Source organism: Canis lupus, chromosome 7, assembly GCF_048164855.1.
Source record: "Canis lupus baileyi chromosome 7, mCanLup2.hap1, whole genome shotgun sequence".
Taxonomy (NCBI): Eukaryota; Metazoa; Chordata; class Mammalia; order Carnivora; family Canidae; genus Canis; species Canis lupus.
In genome coordinates this window covers 49,915,740-49,933,617 of record NC_132844.1, presented here as the reverse complement: position 1 = coordinate 49,933,617, position 17,878 = coordinate 49,915,740, and the positions used below count along the sequence as shown (strand labels likewise).

Genomic DNA, 17,878 nt, shown 5'->3' with positions numbered 1-17,878 from the left:
TTATTATCATCGCCAATAATATCCTCATTGCTAAATCAATATTCTGTCTTAATTTTACTGAAGCTATTAGTAGTGGATTACTTCCTTCTTCTGGGAACATTTCTACCTTGGCTTCAAGGATGCCCTGTTCTCATGGATTTCCTTTCACTTAATTCATTATATCTTCCTAGTTACACATTATCTTCCCATCCTCACAGTTCAGTGCACCCAGGGCACAGAACTAGCCTCCCAAGTAAGCTTTCTGCTTTCACCTTGACTCCCCATATGCTATCCTCCACATAGCAGTAGTTGTGATCCTTTTAAACAAAACAAACAAATCTGCTCAATACTCTCCAATGGCTCCTTATTTTATTCAAGTGAAAAAAAAAAAAATCAAAGTCCAAACCATAAGCCGACAAAGTCCCATAACCTGTCTGACCCCATGTCCTCTCACTCTTCCCCGTGTTCACTCTGCCCCAGCCACAGTGGCCTTACAGCTGAACATATCAAGCAATTATCTATCTCCCTCTTCCTGGAATCTCCCTCCACTTTTTCTGCTGTCTTGTTCCTTCACTTACTTATCCTATATAAAGTAGTACTTCCTTTCCCTACAACTTTGGCATTTTATATCTCCTTTTTGCTGCCTAGTTTTCTTCTTATACTTACAAATACCTGATGTAAATGGTACTTATTTATTTGTTTATACTTATATTCCCCAACTAGAATATAGACTCCATAAAGGAAGGATCTATGTTTCTTTAATTACTTATCTGTGAAACAGCTGTACTTGGAATATAGTACCTGTAAAATGAATATTTGTTGAATAAATGAAAAAAATATTAGACTAAAGTTAATGGAACACTACACAGACATAAATTAACCATGTTTATATTTACATATGGACATGGAAAGTTACTCGTGGTGCATTGTTAATGGAACAAACCAAACTAGAACATTATATAGTGTATAATTTTAAAATATATATGGTGAATATTTATAATTATGCTTGGCAATTTTTTGAAAGTCGCACATCAAATCTCAACATAATTTATATCTGGAAATGAAATTACACTTTAATTTTATTTTCTTATTTAGAATTTTTTTCTGAATTTTTACCAATGATTATAAGTTTACTTGTATCATTACCAAAAACAACTGAGTAGTTTCCATATGCAAAAAAAAAAAAAAAAAAAAAAAAAAAAGGCGTTACAATAACAAAGCATTTATTTAATGTGCTAGTCGTGGAACTTGAGTTATTTGGATTTCTACTTTAAAATTTACAGTTTGAAAAGCCTGATTGTTTTAAAAAAATATTTATTTATTTTAGAGAGGAGAGAAAACGAGAATGAGTGCATACTGGAGTGTGAGGGGCAGAAAGAGAGAGAGTCTTTTAACCAGACTCTGTGCTGGGCTCCAAGCCTGCTGCATGGCTCAAACCCATGATGCTGAAATTACGACCTGAACTGAAACCAAGAGTTGGAGAGGTTCAACCCACTGTACCACCCAGATACCTGGAAAAGCTTGATTTTTTAAAAAAATATTACTTTAAATACAAGAAGTGAATGTAGAGTTTTGATGGAAATAGCTGAACATTTAAAATAGATGCTTTCACCAGCTTTTTTCATATTATTTCTACCTATAAGTTATTAATATTTTGTGCTATCTATGCTTTGGAAAATAATATATTGGGTACATATTGATGTATAAATATATAAAAAGACCTAAGATATATAATCAAACATTTACATTAGTTACCCAGAAGTGGTAAAATCATTGATTTTTCTTGACATTTGCAATGAGAAAAAATAATAGATGCTATTAACATTTTATTGTACAAACATATATACAAATCAACAATGATGTTTTAAAAATAATAAATAAATATAAGTAAAACAGTTTAAAGAAAGTACAGCAAAAGGTAAACAGTAGATATCTCTTGGTAGCCTAAATTTAAATATTTTCATTTGTTATTTTTCAAACGCTATACATAAGTACCAAATATTTTACAATGGAAAAAAATTACCTTTGGAAGAAAAAGAAGGTAATTTAAACAATATAAATCTGTTTCCAGTAGGCTTGATACCATACTGAAAATAATATGTTCTTATATATTATTGTCAGACATCTCTCCCATGGGATGTCCAGAGCCTTTCTTCAATACTTTTCTGGGAGAATTACTTTTACAAAAATCATCCAGTCTATAATTCAGCAGAAAGCATCCATCGACTACCCCCAATCATTTATCTCTCTAGAGGACCATGACTGCACTGTGGATGACCCCATTTCAATTCAATTATTATATCCTATAATAAAAGGAAGAACTGTATTAAATTTAAAAATAATATATGGTGCTTTGAGGTGATCTGGTAACAAGTGGTCCCTCTCCATTTAATAATAAATTTGCCAAATCAGGAGTTGCATAACATCTTCCTATCATGATAATAAGAATGTACAATAGATGCTAATATTAACATGAAATGGGAAGCAGAGAACAGATATGAAGGTAGGAAAAGAAAATTTAAAGAAATTAAAGATATTTTTCAATGGTTGATCTTAATTATGTTTTTAAAGGTATCATAAATTCCTGAAAATCTGATGCCACTAATAGAAGTTATAGAACAGTGTAAAGCCAGATATAGAACTGCTGTTTTCACTTAGCAATATTAGTTGCTTCGTTGACAAAAATCTTCCATGGCATACATTTGACCCTTATGATTAGCCCAATTATATGTGATGTTCTAGTATAACATTTTAAAATTATTTGTGCCAAAGCAAAGGATATTATTAGTACATTAGAGTTGCAATGTTTTCTTAGAACTTGAAGAGATTATCTACCCAGACTTAAACTATAAAATAACAAAACACAACCATGAAGAGATGTCCAATTTCGCTGAGAAAGGTAGCACCATGTCCAGATTGCACTGCTATGATTAAATGGATTAATTTATCCAAAGAAAACAAGAATATGGCATATACCTCATTTTTACAAAGAGCAATATATGGGGACTATCTTAACCTGATGCCATTAAATAATTACGTAATATGGAATTCATTTCAGAACTAATCCCCTTGACCCAAATTTTTCATCTACTAACTTTCCCCTATTAGCATGCCTACATGAAGTAAATATACTGGCTATGAGCTAGGTTTCTTTTTATGGATAAATAGTATGATTAATGTTTCTATGATCCTTTTTTTCTAATGTTAGTAAACTCCTAAAGGATGAATCCAATCTTGATCCTATTAGATTGAGAGACCGATCATATACAGCAGAAATCCCCCAAGGCAATGCTGTCCGGAAGAGTTGTTTTGATCCTCTTGGAAATACCCAGCCTATCTTCCCCAGTGGTACATAGACCACAAGAACCCTTGCTCCATCCCAATATTTAACTTCTTCAATTAATAGAGTTACATTGTATATAGAGCATCTAACTGAGAGGAGTGCGTCAGTAAGTGGCTCATCCTGGACATTTCCTTCTCACCCCCTCCTTCATCTCAAAGGTTCACCAGATCCTGTAAATTTCAAGTCATTCAATATTTTGCATCTACCATCTCTTTTCCATTGTCACTTTAGTTCATCCCTTACCGTGTATCTCCGGAACTGAAATAGCCTCATAACTGGCAATTGTCCTTGTTTCCAAACTATCCTCCACTGCATTTCCCAAGCAATTTTTAAACACGTTGGCATGGTTGCTTCCTGTTTAAAATTCACCAACGGCTTCCATTTTCTTTTTGGATAAATTCTAGTCTCCTTGGTAAGACATAAAAGGCTGCCCAAATCTGGTCATTTCTCTTTTCCTCTTTACCTGCCGTGAGTTTCAAAGATATTAGCCTATTTGTAGTCCTCCAAACACACCTCAGGGTTGTCTCCGTGTTGTTTCTCAGTTTCTTCTTCCCATCCTGGCTGCCCTGTGCCCTGCCTCATGGCCATCTCCCATCAGTTTGTTAGTGAGGAGACCAGTGAGCAGTTCATGGCAAGGTGATTAACTAAACCATCATATTGACTTAATTCTTATTTTCTGGTGAGGATTTCTGGTAAAAGACAGTGAGTCTCTTATCCCCATACCCCCCCCCCAAAAAAAATGCTGTATAATGTGTTTCTTTATTACTGTCTTAAAGCCTTATTTATAGGCCTTATATCAAGGAACTCCTCACCAGATATACATATTCTTTCCAGAGCTGTCAATTCTAGGTTGACTCTAACTGTGAGGCTGATCAGATTTTATTTCTCTCTTCCAGATATGAACATCTTACAAAATATCAAGTGGACAAATATTGGAAAAATGCAAGAGTGATGAGGGGGTGAAGTCAAATGTCATTAAACAGAAAGTAGTTGACTTATGTTCCAAAAATAGCATCTTCTAATAAATATCTAATATATAGATGTTTCACTGATTTATTATGTTTTTATATTTTCAACATTTTTTTTCTTTTTTATACTTAGTTTCATCTGTACCATATTTGATCTAAATAAAACTGTGGCCATTCTTTATTTTTTATTGTTGGTTTTGCACAGAGCTTTAGACATAGTAGGTTTTCAGTAAATGTTTGCCGAATACAAGTCCTGGTATCTTTTGCCCAGTGACAAGGTGCAAGGCCTAGTGCATTTCATTAACTGTTATAAGAATGGATTCTTTGTGTGAAAAAAAAATTTTAACAAACGAGATCAATAACTTTTGAATAGAAGTTCTGGAATATTTTAATGTCTCAATGGCAGCTGTGGATGGTGACAGCAAAGGCAAATTAACAGAGCTTGGACCTCCTCACCCAAATTTCAATCAGAGCAATTCTACTTTCCTCTGTTTCATTTATTTATTGATAGCATTTCATTTAAAACACAGGACACATTTTAAAATCTCACACCATTATCATTATAAACTACTGAAACTGATGATTTATTTTATTATTTGTTTTCACCTATAAAATGTTCTTTTTTTATGATTTTATTTATTTATCCATAGAAACAGAGAGAGACAGAGACACAGGCAGAAGGAGAAGCAGGCTCCATCCCAGGACTCCAGGATCATGCCCTGGGCCGAAAGTGGCGCTACACCGCTAAGCCACCTGGCCTGCCCAAAATGTTCTGATGCAATAACCAGTTTCCGAACAATTAATGGATTTAAAAGTACCTACGTTGATGTTTGTTCATTTTTACATTTCATTAAGGTTTATTAATCTGGAGTGTCTATAAATTTGCTTGTGGCAAAACTATATTCTATTTTTACTAAACTCTAATTGAAATTTAGTACTTCTTGTGCTGTCTTTATCACCAGTAGAAATAACAGATTGTTTTATATGACACTGCATTTAGAGAAAACATCTCAAGTTACTACTTGTGGTCATCTGTACACTGAAATTACAATATTATCAAACTCCCTCTTCCCCGAATTTTGGTATTTACTTTGGTAATAAGGAAGCATGTATATCGCTTTCTCATAAATGTGTGTGTTTAAAGATTTGTTTATTTACTTTAGACATAGGGTGCAGCACAGGTGAGCAAGCACGTGAGCAGGGGAATGGGCAGAGGGAGAGGGAGAAGGGGAAAAGCAAGTGCCCCACTGAGTATGCTTTATTTATTTTAGCTGTCCTGACTCCATATTTCCTTGTTGGGGACCCAGGCCCTGACTACCTAACAGTCCAACTAACTCCTAACAAGTTTCCTAAAGGACTAAGCCACCCAGACACCCCTCTCACAAATTGTTTTAAAAAATATTTTGGGGATCCCTGGGTGGCGCAGCGGTTTGGCACCTGCCTTTGGCCCAGGGCGCGATCCTGGAGACCCGGGATCGAATCCCACGTCGGGCTCCCGGTGTATGGAGCCTGCTTCTCCCTCTGCCTATGTCTCTGCCTCTCTCTCTCTCTCTCTCTCTCTCTCTCTCTCTGTGACTATCATAAATAAATAAAATTAAAAAAAAATAAATATTTTGGTGAATATATTTCACTGTGATTCCTTTGTAATCCTTCAAAACAAAATTTGTGCCTTTAAAAAATATTCTAAGGAGATAGTTCTATAGAGAAAGGGGACTAATGACAAAAATTATAAAATACCCTGCTTTAGACAGCTGATTCTCACTATGGGATGAGCAGGTTTATCTGCACAGATGCTTTCTCTACCTGTAAGTACTAGGTCTCAGCAGCGGTACATGTTTGGCCAAGATTCGTGTCATTCACTGTGTGTCTTAACATTCAGCTTCTGTGTAGCACTGCATTGTAGAAAGTCATAACCAAAATACCTCTCTTGAGCAAGAAATTATATTTTGGTATTCTTTTCCTTTGTTTTATTAGTTTATTTTTTCTTGTGGTAGCCCTGCTTTCATTCAGAATTTAGATGCTTTACTGCAATTTTTGTTATTGTTGTTCCAGCGCAGGGCCCTTCACATGCTCTTCTAATACCATGATTTTCCTTGGTGATGCACCCCTCTCTTACTGTTAGTTTCTGTGGTTGGAATAGGGCCAGTCCCACCTACATCCATGATGCTGGATACCAAGGGAGATCAGTTCTACTTGGTGAGATGGATGGGCATGGGAACATTTAACTGATGTGACACAAATCTGGAATTTTACTATGAAAATAGTCACACCTCCTGCTCTGGCTTTGAGGATAGAAGGATGCCTGCCAAGGGCTTCATGGTGCCCTCTTCCCTCCTAGAGGAAAGAAGCTGCCTGAGAATGGAGTGGACACAGAAGAAAACAGCTAAGAGATAAGAGGGGAAACCCTCAGGCCCTAAAGCAAGGTTAAAACATGTCTGAAATCAATTCTACCCCTGGACTCTTCAACTATGGGAGCCTATTAAAGGAGGTCATTGAGAGGACGTGACCTCCAATTGACTCGAGAACTGAACCTAGGCAACAGGAAGCTCCTCATTCCTCCTGCTCCCTGGAATGTAGGTTACATTCACCATTCCCACCATGGGAGCTGTTGCAAGGATGCAGCCCTGAGAAAGGACTGTGCTTTTGAGATCCTCTGGGCCATAGACATGACTGAATCCAGGTAAGGGCTCTACATAAACTTGTAAGATCTGGCAGGCAATGCAGAGATCTACTCATCTTGAGGCTGCTGGAGACAAGCCTCACATGTAAGTTCCCTTACTTCTTAATTCTTAAACCTGCTGCCTACCAATCTGCAGTGCCCTGCCTCTTTCTCAGGCTTTCCTCGCCCTCCCTGTCTGGGGAGTGGGGAGTGGGGGGTTGGGAGGCAGTTTTTGAACCAACAGAGCCACTGAATATCTCTCGAGCTTTAGCCATTTTTAATTGGCTTGTATCAAAAAGAACAACTATCTCAGTAAAATTTATAATACAGTTATTCAGTATCTTTAAAAGATTTTATTTATTTATTAGAGAGAGAGAGAGAGAGAGAGAGTGAGAAAGAGCACACACATGAGCAGGGGGAGGGAGAGGCAGAAGCAGATTCTCCACTGAGCAGCGATCCCCATGAGGGGCTCGATCCCAGGACCCCAGGATCATGACCTGAGCCGAAGGCAGACACTTAACCAACAGAGGCACCCAGGCCCCCGTTAATCAGCATCTCAAAAGGAAATAAAAATAATTGAATAATTTTATGAAGTAATTCTTTTGTTAAGTAAGTCACTGGGCATAGTATAACTGGCATTTATTGATCTCTGGGATACAAGCCCCAATGCATACTTAATGTATATGACAACTATGGATACAATCAGAGCATTTTACAGAGGAGTAAATAAATATAAACAACTTCCAATGTAAAGTCATTTACCTACATTTATGGAGAAAAAAATTTTCAGTTTATCGGACTCCCAAGTCTGTTTTCCCATTATGCCTTCTGAAACCAAAATATGTTGTAACTTCTCTCTAGTGGAAAATAAACTTGGACAATTAGAATCAACAATTCTTCTATTGTGTCACTGTGGCCACAAGGTGCTTCTGTCTTATCTCAAGATAGTAGCTTATCCACATCTGTATTTTCCTAGTATTTGCCAAAACAGCATTGTATATTTCAAGCATCCATTACAGAAAGGTCTCAGATATTTTAAAAGTGGAAGCCTCATGATGCCGCAATGGAACTGATGTTCTCTGGGTTCTTTTGAGGAAGAACACAATGAAATACAAGCTAGATCTAATCCATCCAGGCTGCCATAACAAAAGACAACAGTCTGGTAGCTTATAAACAACAGAAATCTATTTCTCACAGGTCTGGAGACTAGAAGCCCAGCAACAAGTTGCCAGCCAGGTCACGTCTTCAAGAGGTCCCTCATTCTGGTTGATAGCCAGTGCCTTCCAGCTGTGCCCTTGCAGGTGGAAGGAGCAAGGGATCTTTCTGGAGACTTCCATAAGACACTACTTCCATTCATGAGAATTCCACCCTGACAACTTAAACACGTCCCAAAGGCTCTACCTATGAATATAATCAGTTTAGGGGGTTAGAATTTCAACATATGAGTTTGTGGGGAGACATAAATATTCAGACCATAGCAGTCCTCTCATGGAAGCTAGGGGAAAAACAGTTGTCAAGTGATGAACGTAAGTGAACTCTTACCTTTCCAGGGAGCAGGGAATTTCTGCATCGCTGCAAGGAGTCATTTCTTACACTTTTACTGTGTCTGGTGGGTTTGGGGAACTGTAGCTGAACCAGTACAACTTGCAAACATACTGGAGTGTGTGGCATATGCAGACAATATTTCTTGTTTTGGAAGATAAGGCACAGCAGTTTGATTCCAGTGGACCTTGAATTTCCCATACATTTGCCTGGGCTGCTTTTCTCCTTTGCCATATTCTTATATGACATAAAATTGCTGCAATGAGGCTAATTAATGAAGTAGAAACTGAGGATACTCAAATATCTAGGAAGCTTTTTGGGTATAGTTGGGAGGCTTTTACATAGTTTAGCATTCTAGTTGAAGGGGGGGAAAAAGCCCTTTCTCATGAATGTGCTGAGCATGTATCATTTCTTAGTATCTGGCTTGTGAGCTTTCTTGGAAGCCTAATATCCAAGATTAGTATGCTCAGAAGGAAATAATTGAATTTGGACATAATTAGGAAAGTTCACAGCTCAGGAAAGATTGGTGAGGAGATGGTGACAAAGGAAGCTGACTTGAATCAGTAATGCTTTCAGGAAGCTAGAGCAGAATCTGAAGCCTTATGTGGACAGTTATTGTTAAGAAGGTGGTTGGAGAAACACATCTGCCTTTCTCCCAGGTGAATATGCCCAAGTTGTCCAGCATGATAGTCTTCATTTTCCTTGGTAAGTGAATCATGCTTCTAGTTTATCTGAATTTGTAACACCAACTCTTCACATACTGAATACTGTCTTATCTGACTTATTCATTGATTAAGCTAATAGGCTTATTATAAGTACCAGTTACAAATGTATACTTTAGCATGGTTTATTAGTTTTCAAAAATGCACATCTACTTATGTATAACTATAGAAAATGCATAATGCAGGAATTTCATTAATCTTTCAGGTTGTTTCTACTTTATTGTGTAGGATAATCTAGTTACTTTGAGTTATTTATTAGGATTTATGGAATTCACATATTTACTAGAGTCTTTGAGAAATGAAACCTTCCAGAATCTATTTACAAGTTATAAGATGACAAATTTCAAATTATCTCTTTTTCTTTGAAATTAAATTGAGATTAATTTAAATCATTCAGTTCCCCTAACTTTAAAGCATTAATATTTGCTAAGTAGGAGTCACTTCATAGGATAAAACAACTTAACATCCCATCAAATAAATGTTTCACATTTTAGTCAGTTTTTGTAAGCTATAGACAAGATTTGGATTTGTCCCTCCTGTGTTAGGCAGTGTGAATGTACTGTAAAATGTTGGTAGAAAAGAATTAATTTTACTTAAAGTGGAATCCATGAACATCTACTTGCCATATGTGCCATTGAAGAAGTTGTATTTTCTTCAGAATTTAGTAGAATCTATAAAATGATTTCAGGAAAAGAGATAGTTATGATTATAGTTGTATATTAGTGTTCTATTCATTAAAACAAAGCTATCATGGTTTTTGCTTACTCTATACTAATGGAAATTGATAAATAAAACTTAATTGTGGGAACAAAAATGAAGCTGGTTATTTCAAATTATGTTGAATATGAGAGTCAAATCAAGTGAAAAAAATTAAGGGAGGAAGGAATGGAATCTTTTATACATTTTTAGCTTTCCTTTAATAGTTATTCACTATCCCAAAATTTTGCTTCTTATATTTGCTTTAATATTTCCTTATTTGCATTCTTTATTATAAAGAGAAATCTAAGAAACTTTAACTTTTGTAGATAAGGTAGCAATACAACAGAACACATAAAATACATTACAACCTCATCATGGCCTCAGTTGGAAAAACAAGAATGGCCTCTTGTTTTCAAGTCTGACTTCTATATTAACCTTGACACTAGGTTGCATGAAGGAGGGAAATGATTTCTAATACTGTTAGGGTCAAAACTGTACTATTTGATAGATTTAACCAACATTTCCCATAGCACATTCTTGAGAATACTTGCTCAACATCATCTAAATAGGTTTTGTGATGTGGGAAAGTTTGAAAGCCAAGAAAATGTGGGATGTAGCGAATTTTTAAAATAGAACCTGTATTATCATGATAAGCCTTAAGAGGGTAATATTATGTGCAGCATTCTTCATCTTACTATTTTATAACTGAAGTTGTTTTTCACTGAGCATTTCAAGAGAATCCTTGAAAACCCCTGGATTAAATATGTGGCCACAAATCATAGTAAAGAATGACTAAAATTTTGGAAAGTTAAAGTTATTTTCATTCTTGTGAGCCAGATCACTAAGATGGTTTTCCTAGTAGATTCAGTATTTCATCCAAATGGAAGGTGTGGAAAATCATGTAAAATAAACAATCAAATGGAACTTAAATTTTTAAATATTGAAGGAAATGAAATAGATTTAGGAAAGATAATATGTAGAATTCCTTAACTGTTACTAGACTGAGGTACTGGTAAAGTTTTGATGATATATTCAGGATATTATCACCTATAAGTTTCTTGAGGGAGCTATTCACAAACTGTAATGGGCAATGTCAAATATAAATCTAGTTTCTTATGAATTGAGTGTCTGACATAAACTACTTCAGGGTCTTTTGCAAGCTGAATTTAAACAAGTAACTTTGGCCCAGAATCGGTGGGACACTTTCTTTCTCTGAGCATGCTAACCTAGGGCAGGATTTTGGCTAGATGAGGTTATCCATGAACACATGAAAAGACACTTTCATGTCACTTTCCACTCCAGCCCTCAACAAGAAAAATGTGACTGAACCACACCCTTGGGCCTAATCTCTAAATGCAGTGACCCAGCAAGTAATGCCTATGATCCCATCAGTTGTCTTGGATTCTCCCTAGGAGAACAGGTTTGAAAAGAGGTAAGATAAAGACAAGATGGTAGGGTTTACTTGTAGCCTATAACTCTGCATTGTCACAGGTGATTCATAATTAACATCATCCTTTTTAAAATTCAAATAATTTGTCTCTAAGACATAGCTTGAGGTTTCTTAATCATAGTTCATATATTGTCTCTATAACTCAAATGCAATTCCTATATTTTTCTATATATTGGTGAAGAAGTGTCAGTTTGCATGTTTGCAGAATCAATTCAAATACTTTGAATAATATGCTAAATTAGCATTGTTATTTTCTTAATATTTTTAGAAAATCTATTGGGAACTTCTCTTCTACCCAAAATAACTTGTAAATAGCTGGAAGGTGTTATTTTTTTATAGTATTGGTTACTTATTTATAACTCATTCTTAAGCAACTATTCAAGTTGGTTTAAATAAATATACATATATAATGTATTATTGTATTTGATGATGAGGATACCATCACGAATTACCTCTAATGCCTGTCTAGTAAAACCCTTGAACCCAATGGTGGAGGCAAGCATATAAATATTCACTTTCACTACACAGGAGTAAAGCTATGGTTGGGGAAATCCTAAGATTGTAGCGAAATAAATGAGAGGTGTTAAATCAATTTGGATATAGGAAAATAAGGTATTGAATTCAGGTAAGGGTTCCATAAAACAGGTAATCATTGTGTTAAGCATTGACAGAAAAAAAGAAAGAAAGTAATTGCAGAAGAAAAAGAAATGGACTGTATGACCATATGGTAAATACTCAGAAGTACAAGACAGCATGGAGCATTTAGGAGACTATAAATGTTCAAGGGTACCCAGACCGTATATGATAAATAATATAAGACTGATGCTATAGGGAACCATCCAAAAGATGAACAGAGAAATGGCAGGACTAGAATGGTACAGTAGGCAGGTTAGGCATGTAAAGAGCCTATGTGAGTAAGATGAAACTGGAGGCAAATTGACTAATTAGTGAGTTGGTCAAATATTCTAAATAAGAGTCAAAGAATTATATATATATATATATAATATATATAGGAGAGTGAAGCTAGGATAAAAAAAGGAGTCTACCATGAATCCAAAGTTTCTAGCGTGGGTACCTATGAGAATGGTGAAATTGGTGGTGCAGGGTGGTCTACCAGAGAGTGGTGATGATAAAAAGATATTATAGTCTGGAAATGTGTCTAGAACATTTAGGTTGAGATAAGAAATATAACTGAGATACTGAAAAATAATGGGATTATACTTTTGAGAATCATCAGTCTGGAGGTTTTAGTTAAAACCATGAGACTACATGGAATCGTCCACAGAGAAAGTGTAAAATGAGAATGGGAAAAATCTGAGGATAGACAGTAAGCTAGAAATATAGTTCACTAGAAAAAGACAAGTATCCTGTGAAGAATTCTAACTACAGTCAGAAAATATTAAGTGAATAAGTATCAAGAAAACTAGAAGAGAGGGTTGCCAAAGGAAGAGACAGTTTCAAGAACAAAATAGCAACAAAATGTGCAGTGATAAAAGTAGGCAAGACCAAGTTTTAAAACTATTAAGTTTGATGTTATGGAGATGATTAAGGAAGTTTAAAGAGAAATTTCAATACAGCAATTCCTTCAATAAATTGAGGAATGAATAAGCATTAAGTAAGGGCACAACTATATACTCTTCATTGAAGAATCTTACATAAGACAAATATAGATCTGTAGCTAGAAGGGAGGTTAAGATCCATTCCAATCTTCTAATGATTTTATCAGATTGTACTTTCATTAATTTTATTCTTTATCATCAATAATTTGGTTTTGAGGTAAACAATTGCCACACTGTAATATTACAAATTTGTTGTTGTTGTTCTGTTACTGTTGTTATTTCAGCCATGGTGCTTTGCTTGGAAAATGAATCCACTTCCCAAACCATTGATTGCACGCATTTAAGAGAACAATGCCTAAGTGATGCAGATGGATGTAAACATGCATGGAGAATAATGGAATATTCATGCAATGTTTCAGGTAAAACATTGCTTAAAAGACATTCAAGTGATTTCTTTTTACTGCTATAAAAATAGGATTGGCTATTTCTGTCGCTATCTTGGGAACTACGTTAGCTTTGCTCTAAACCCCTTACTCAAACTTGATTCCAAGTGATTCACCTTCAATTGCCTATTTGTGAATGTGGTTACAGAGTCCTAATGCACTGTGGACAGCTTTATGCAAGATGTCAATTTTTTTCAACTTATCTCATCATGTTATAATTACATGCATACTTGTCAGAAGTATGGCAAAAACTTTTCAAATATCTTTTTTGCTTATATGTTAATACCTCAATGATAAAATAGGAAAAATAACATTTGTGATGATCAAAAGCATTGTTATTTGTCTATTTGTATATAATATACGTTTTATATTCTTGCAACAGATATGCTATCTTCCATTCCAACTGTGTCAGGAACAATTTAAAATATATTTTTATTTTTAACTTATCTCACATTCCAAATATTTGAGGGGAGTCCCAAAGGGCAGAAAATATAAACATTAGAATCACTGTTACTTGTTTAGAAGAAAAAAAATACTGGATATTTCAATTGGTTGAATAAATATTGAATGGAGCATTATAATAGGACTCCATTTGCTAAAAATAGATACTGATGCTACAGTGAGACATTGCCCTGATACCACCATCAAAAAATGTTTCAAAGAATTGTATTCTAACATAATTTATCATCCTGTGTAATGGATATTATAATACTATAATAAAAAACCTAATAACCCTTCTGGAATTTTCAGTAAGAAAAATTGAAAAGGGGAAATAACAATAGATTCTTTCATGTATCAGTTTATTCATTTCACAAAGTTTAAATTCTATACAGCTCATGCCTCTTGCCTATCTGCATCCTGAAAGATGTAGAGGGAAATCCATTGGGTTAAAAGGGAGCAACCTATAGTTCTGATGGCCAACACTTACAATTTCCACCATCAAAATTCTGCCCATCCACATGACCTCAAGGAACTGCATAAGATGCAGAGGAAGGGAGAGAGATTTCCTTCCCTTTCCTGCTCTTTAAAGGAGTACATGGGATGTTCATAATCCAAAGAAAATCATAGTTGTCTAATCCAACATTCTTATTACAGTTCAGGAAAATAATTTTAAAAGCATAATTTGCTCAAAGTAATGCAATAATTTTAAGATGAGTGTAGAAGACAACTAAAAATATTTGTTATTGGTTTTGATGATGAAGCTCCTTGTTACAGTTTATAAGGTAATTTAAGATATTTGCATTCAGTGTCGTGAATGATAACATTTACTTCAGTATACAAATAGCAAGTCATTTTCAGTGAATTGCAGTAATATTTGCATAATTATCCCATGCATGAAGCTGAAAGAAATATTCTCAAATATACAAATGAAGTGAATTCAAGTAGTTTTATTCAGAAAAATGAATAAAAGAAAATTGTTGGGTAGATGAATATGGCTTGTAAATTAAAGCAGAAAATGAAATATTGGTAATTATGAAAGATTCATTATTCAATAATATTTACTGAGTGCTTACTAAGCATCAGGAGTACTTCATGTCTCATTGTAAATTTTGAGCCACCTGCATGTCTCTTATAATTTAGAATGATATAAAAAATAGATTATGACAAATAGATAATAAAATTAGCTAAAGTGACAAAATAGTGAAGATTATAGATCATTCTGATCATCTCATATAAGGACAGCCTTGATTGCTACTGAAGAGTAGAAATTGGCATTCTATGTGGGGACAAAGTCATTTTAAAGTATAACAACTCTATTCTAGAAAGTAAGGACTGGGGAGAAAGACAGTAAAAATAGATTCTGTGCTTAAAAAGTCACTTTTGTGGACATCTTGTAGCAACACCAGAAATTCCTACTATAGTGAATTATTCAGATTAATATGTTAAGAGGATTTGTGGTAGGATGACATTCAGATTAATATCAAGAGTGTTATATGTTTGTGAATCCCAGGTAACCCCTGTAAGATGAAGGACTCATCAAACTGTAACCTCAGCATCCAGTCCTTGGTGGAAAACAATTTCCAATTTGAAGATTGTCTCTGCACTGATAACATCTATTGTACTATTAACAAATTGCTTGGGGAACAATGCATGAATGAATCAGGTAACAATACATGCAATATTTAAAGTCACGAAAAAGAATAGTTCCAAAATTAACCACATCTATGAAATTTGACTCTTTTTTGATATTTTGATCAATTCTTTGCATAATTTAGTTTGTGTAATTTAAGGTTCAGTGAGCTGTAGATCTCAGTAAGTGCCTAAAGTATTTCTGTAGTTGCTAACCATGATTTCAAGCTTCATTCAATTATAATTCATTAGAATTATAGATTCACTCACTCATTTCATATATTGGTAGGTTTTGCTATGGCTTTGCACAAGACCTAAATGATAGAAGATAAATATTGGAGAAAGTCCAAAATATAACCATGTATCCAGAATTATACCTGCCTTGGATAGTAGCATTTAATGATTTAGTATATGTTTATATACTGCCTATTTGAGGTGCCAGGCTGACACTGAGGTAGTGGTAATCAAAGTACTCTGCACGCGTCCTTAAGGGGTCATAAAGATTTTCAAAGGGTTATGTGGGATGAAATAGTTCTAAAGTGATCGGTTTCTGGATCCCCAATGTCCCTATGAACTGTCTCTGAAACGTGTTCAGTTTGGGAATGCATGTGCTGTCATGGGATTCTTACCTCTTTCACAAGCAACCTTCTTCCATTTTATGAGAAATAGGTTTGCCTCTCATCTGTCATGAATGATCCCATTGTCCCACATCTCAAATCATTCATGATAAGCTCACTGGACAATTTTCTGTTGTATGGTTTTGCTTTTTCCCAGAACTTGACACAAATGGAATGATATGTAGCCTTTTGAACCTGATTTTTGTTTGTTTGTTTGTTTAACATAATGCATTGGAAATTCACCAGTGTTTCATGTACAAGTTTGTTCTTTTTTTGAGTAGTATTCTATTGTATAAGTTATATCATACATTGGTTATCCATTCACCACTGAAAGTGATTTGCATTGTCTCTAGATTTTTAGAAATCATAAATAAAACTGCTATAAATACTCACAAGATTCATACACATATACATTTTTGTTTCACTTGGGTAAGGAATTGTTGAGACATGTGGTAAAGTGTATGTTTAACTTTATGGAGAGCTTCCATATTATAGTCCAGATTTGATATAACCGTCAATATATAAAAGTTCCAGGTGTTTCATCTTCTCAGTGGCACTTGATTTTGTTTTTTTACTTTGTTTTGGGGCTATCCTAATATGTATTTAGTGATGTCACAGTGTAGTTTTAACTTCCACTTAAATAATACAAATGTTGAACATATTTTCATGTGTTTATCTGTCATCTATACACTTTATTTAGTAAAACAGCTCTTCAAAATTTTGCCATTTTTAAATTTGAGTTTTGACTCTTTTACTGGGTTTTAAAAGTTGCTTCTCTGTATTGAATAAGGTTTATCAGAATAAGTATACTGTAAACAATATTTCCCTCTCTGTGTCTTTTACTTCCTTAGGAATATCTTTCAAAAAACAGAAGTTATTTGTTTTTTAAACTTTAATGATAATCAGTTTATCACTTTTTTTTCTTCCTTGACTAATACCTTTGATGTTGCATCTAAGGAATCTTTACCCAACCCCAAATCACAGAGATATTTCTCAATGGTCTAGAAATTATGTAGTTTAGGTTTTACATAAGGTCTATGATACATTTTGAGTTAATTTTTGATTTTGTTACAAGCAATGGGTCAAATTCCTTTTTTTCCCCATAAGCATATCCAATTGTTCTACCACATTTGCTAAAGAGACTATCAGTTTCACCTTCCTCAAAAATCATTTGGGATGCTCTATTTCTAGGTTTTTTCATCTTGTTCCAAATAATCTATATTTCTGTACTTTGCCAATACTCTACAGTCTTACTTATTGTAGCTGTATGGGGTGTCCTATAATCTAGTAGAAGTCCTTTAACTTTGTTCCTTTTAAAAATCGTTTGGCTATTCTTTGACTTTCCACATAAATTTCACAATCAGCTTGTCAGTTCCATAGAAAAATCTAACATTTTGGGGGGCTTACATGGAAACTACAGATCAGTTTGGGTAGAATTGACAAATATGATATATCTCCCCATTTATTTAAGACTTCTTTGATTTCTTTTACTGATATTCTGTAGTTTTCAGTATATAATTCTTACATAGTGCTGAGATTTACACAAATATGCTTCATTTTTATGCTGTTGCAAATAGTAACTTATTTTATATTTTAATTTCCAATTGATTGTAGATAATCTATCAAAATAAAATTGATATTTTATATGAATCTTATATCCTATAACTTGCTCAGCTCACTCATTTTTATGTATCTTTTATTTTTAGAATCTATAGTATTGTCTACATAGATATAAATATTCATATCTGTGACTAGAGAGAGTTTTATTTCTCCCTTTCCAATCTGTATGCTTTTATTTCTTTCCCTTGCTCTATTGTTCTGGGTGGG

General features: G+C 34.5%; 1 protein-coding gene across 1 annotated transcript in view; it reads left to right on the top strand.

Moving 5' to 3' along the window:
- The first annotated feature begins 9,058 nt into the window (after positions 1 to 9,058).
- Positions 9,059 to 17,878, top strand: part of GFRAL (GDNF family receptor alpha like) — a 56,286-nt gene continuing 47,466 nt past the window's right edge. The window contains exons 1-3 of the mRNA XM_072832552.1: positions 9,059 to 9,196; positions 13,206 to 13,340; positions 15,316 to 15,468. Coding sequence (XP_072688653.1) covers positions 9,094 to 9,196; positions 13,206 to 13,340; positions 15,316 to 15,468 — 391 coding nt within the window. The 5' untranslated portion in view covers positions 9,059 to 9,093. The remainder of the gene's footprint in view (positions 9,197 to 13,205; positions 13,341 to 15,315; positions 15,469 to 17,878) is intronic.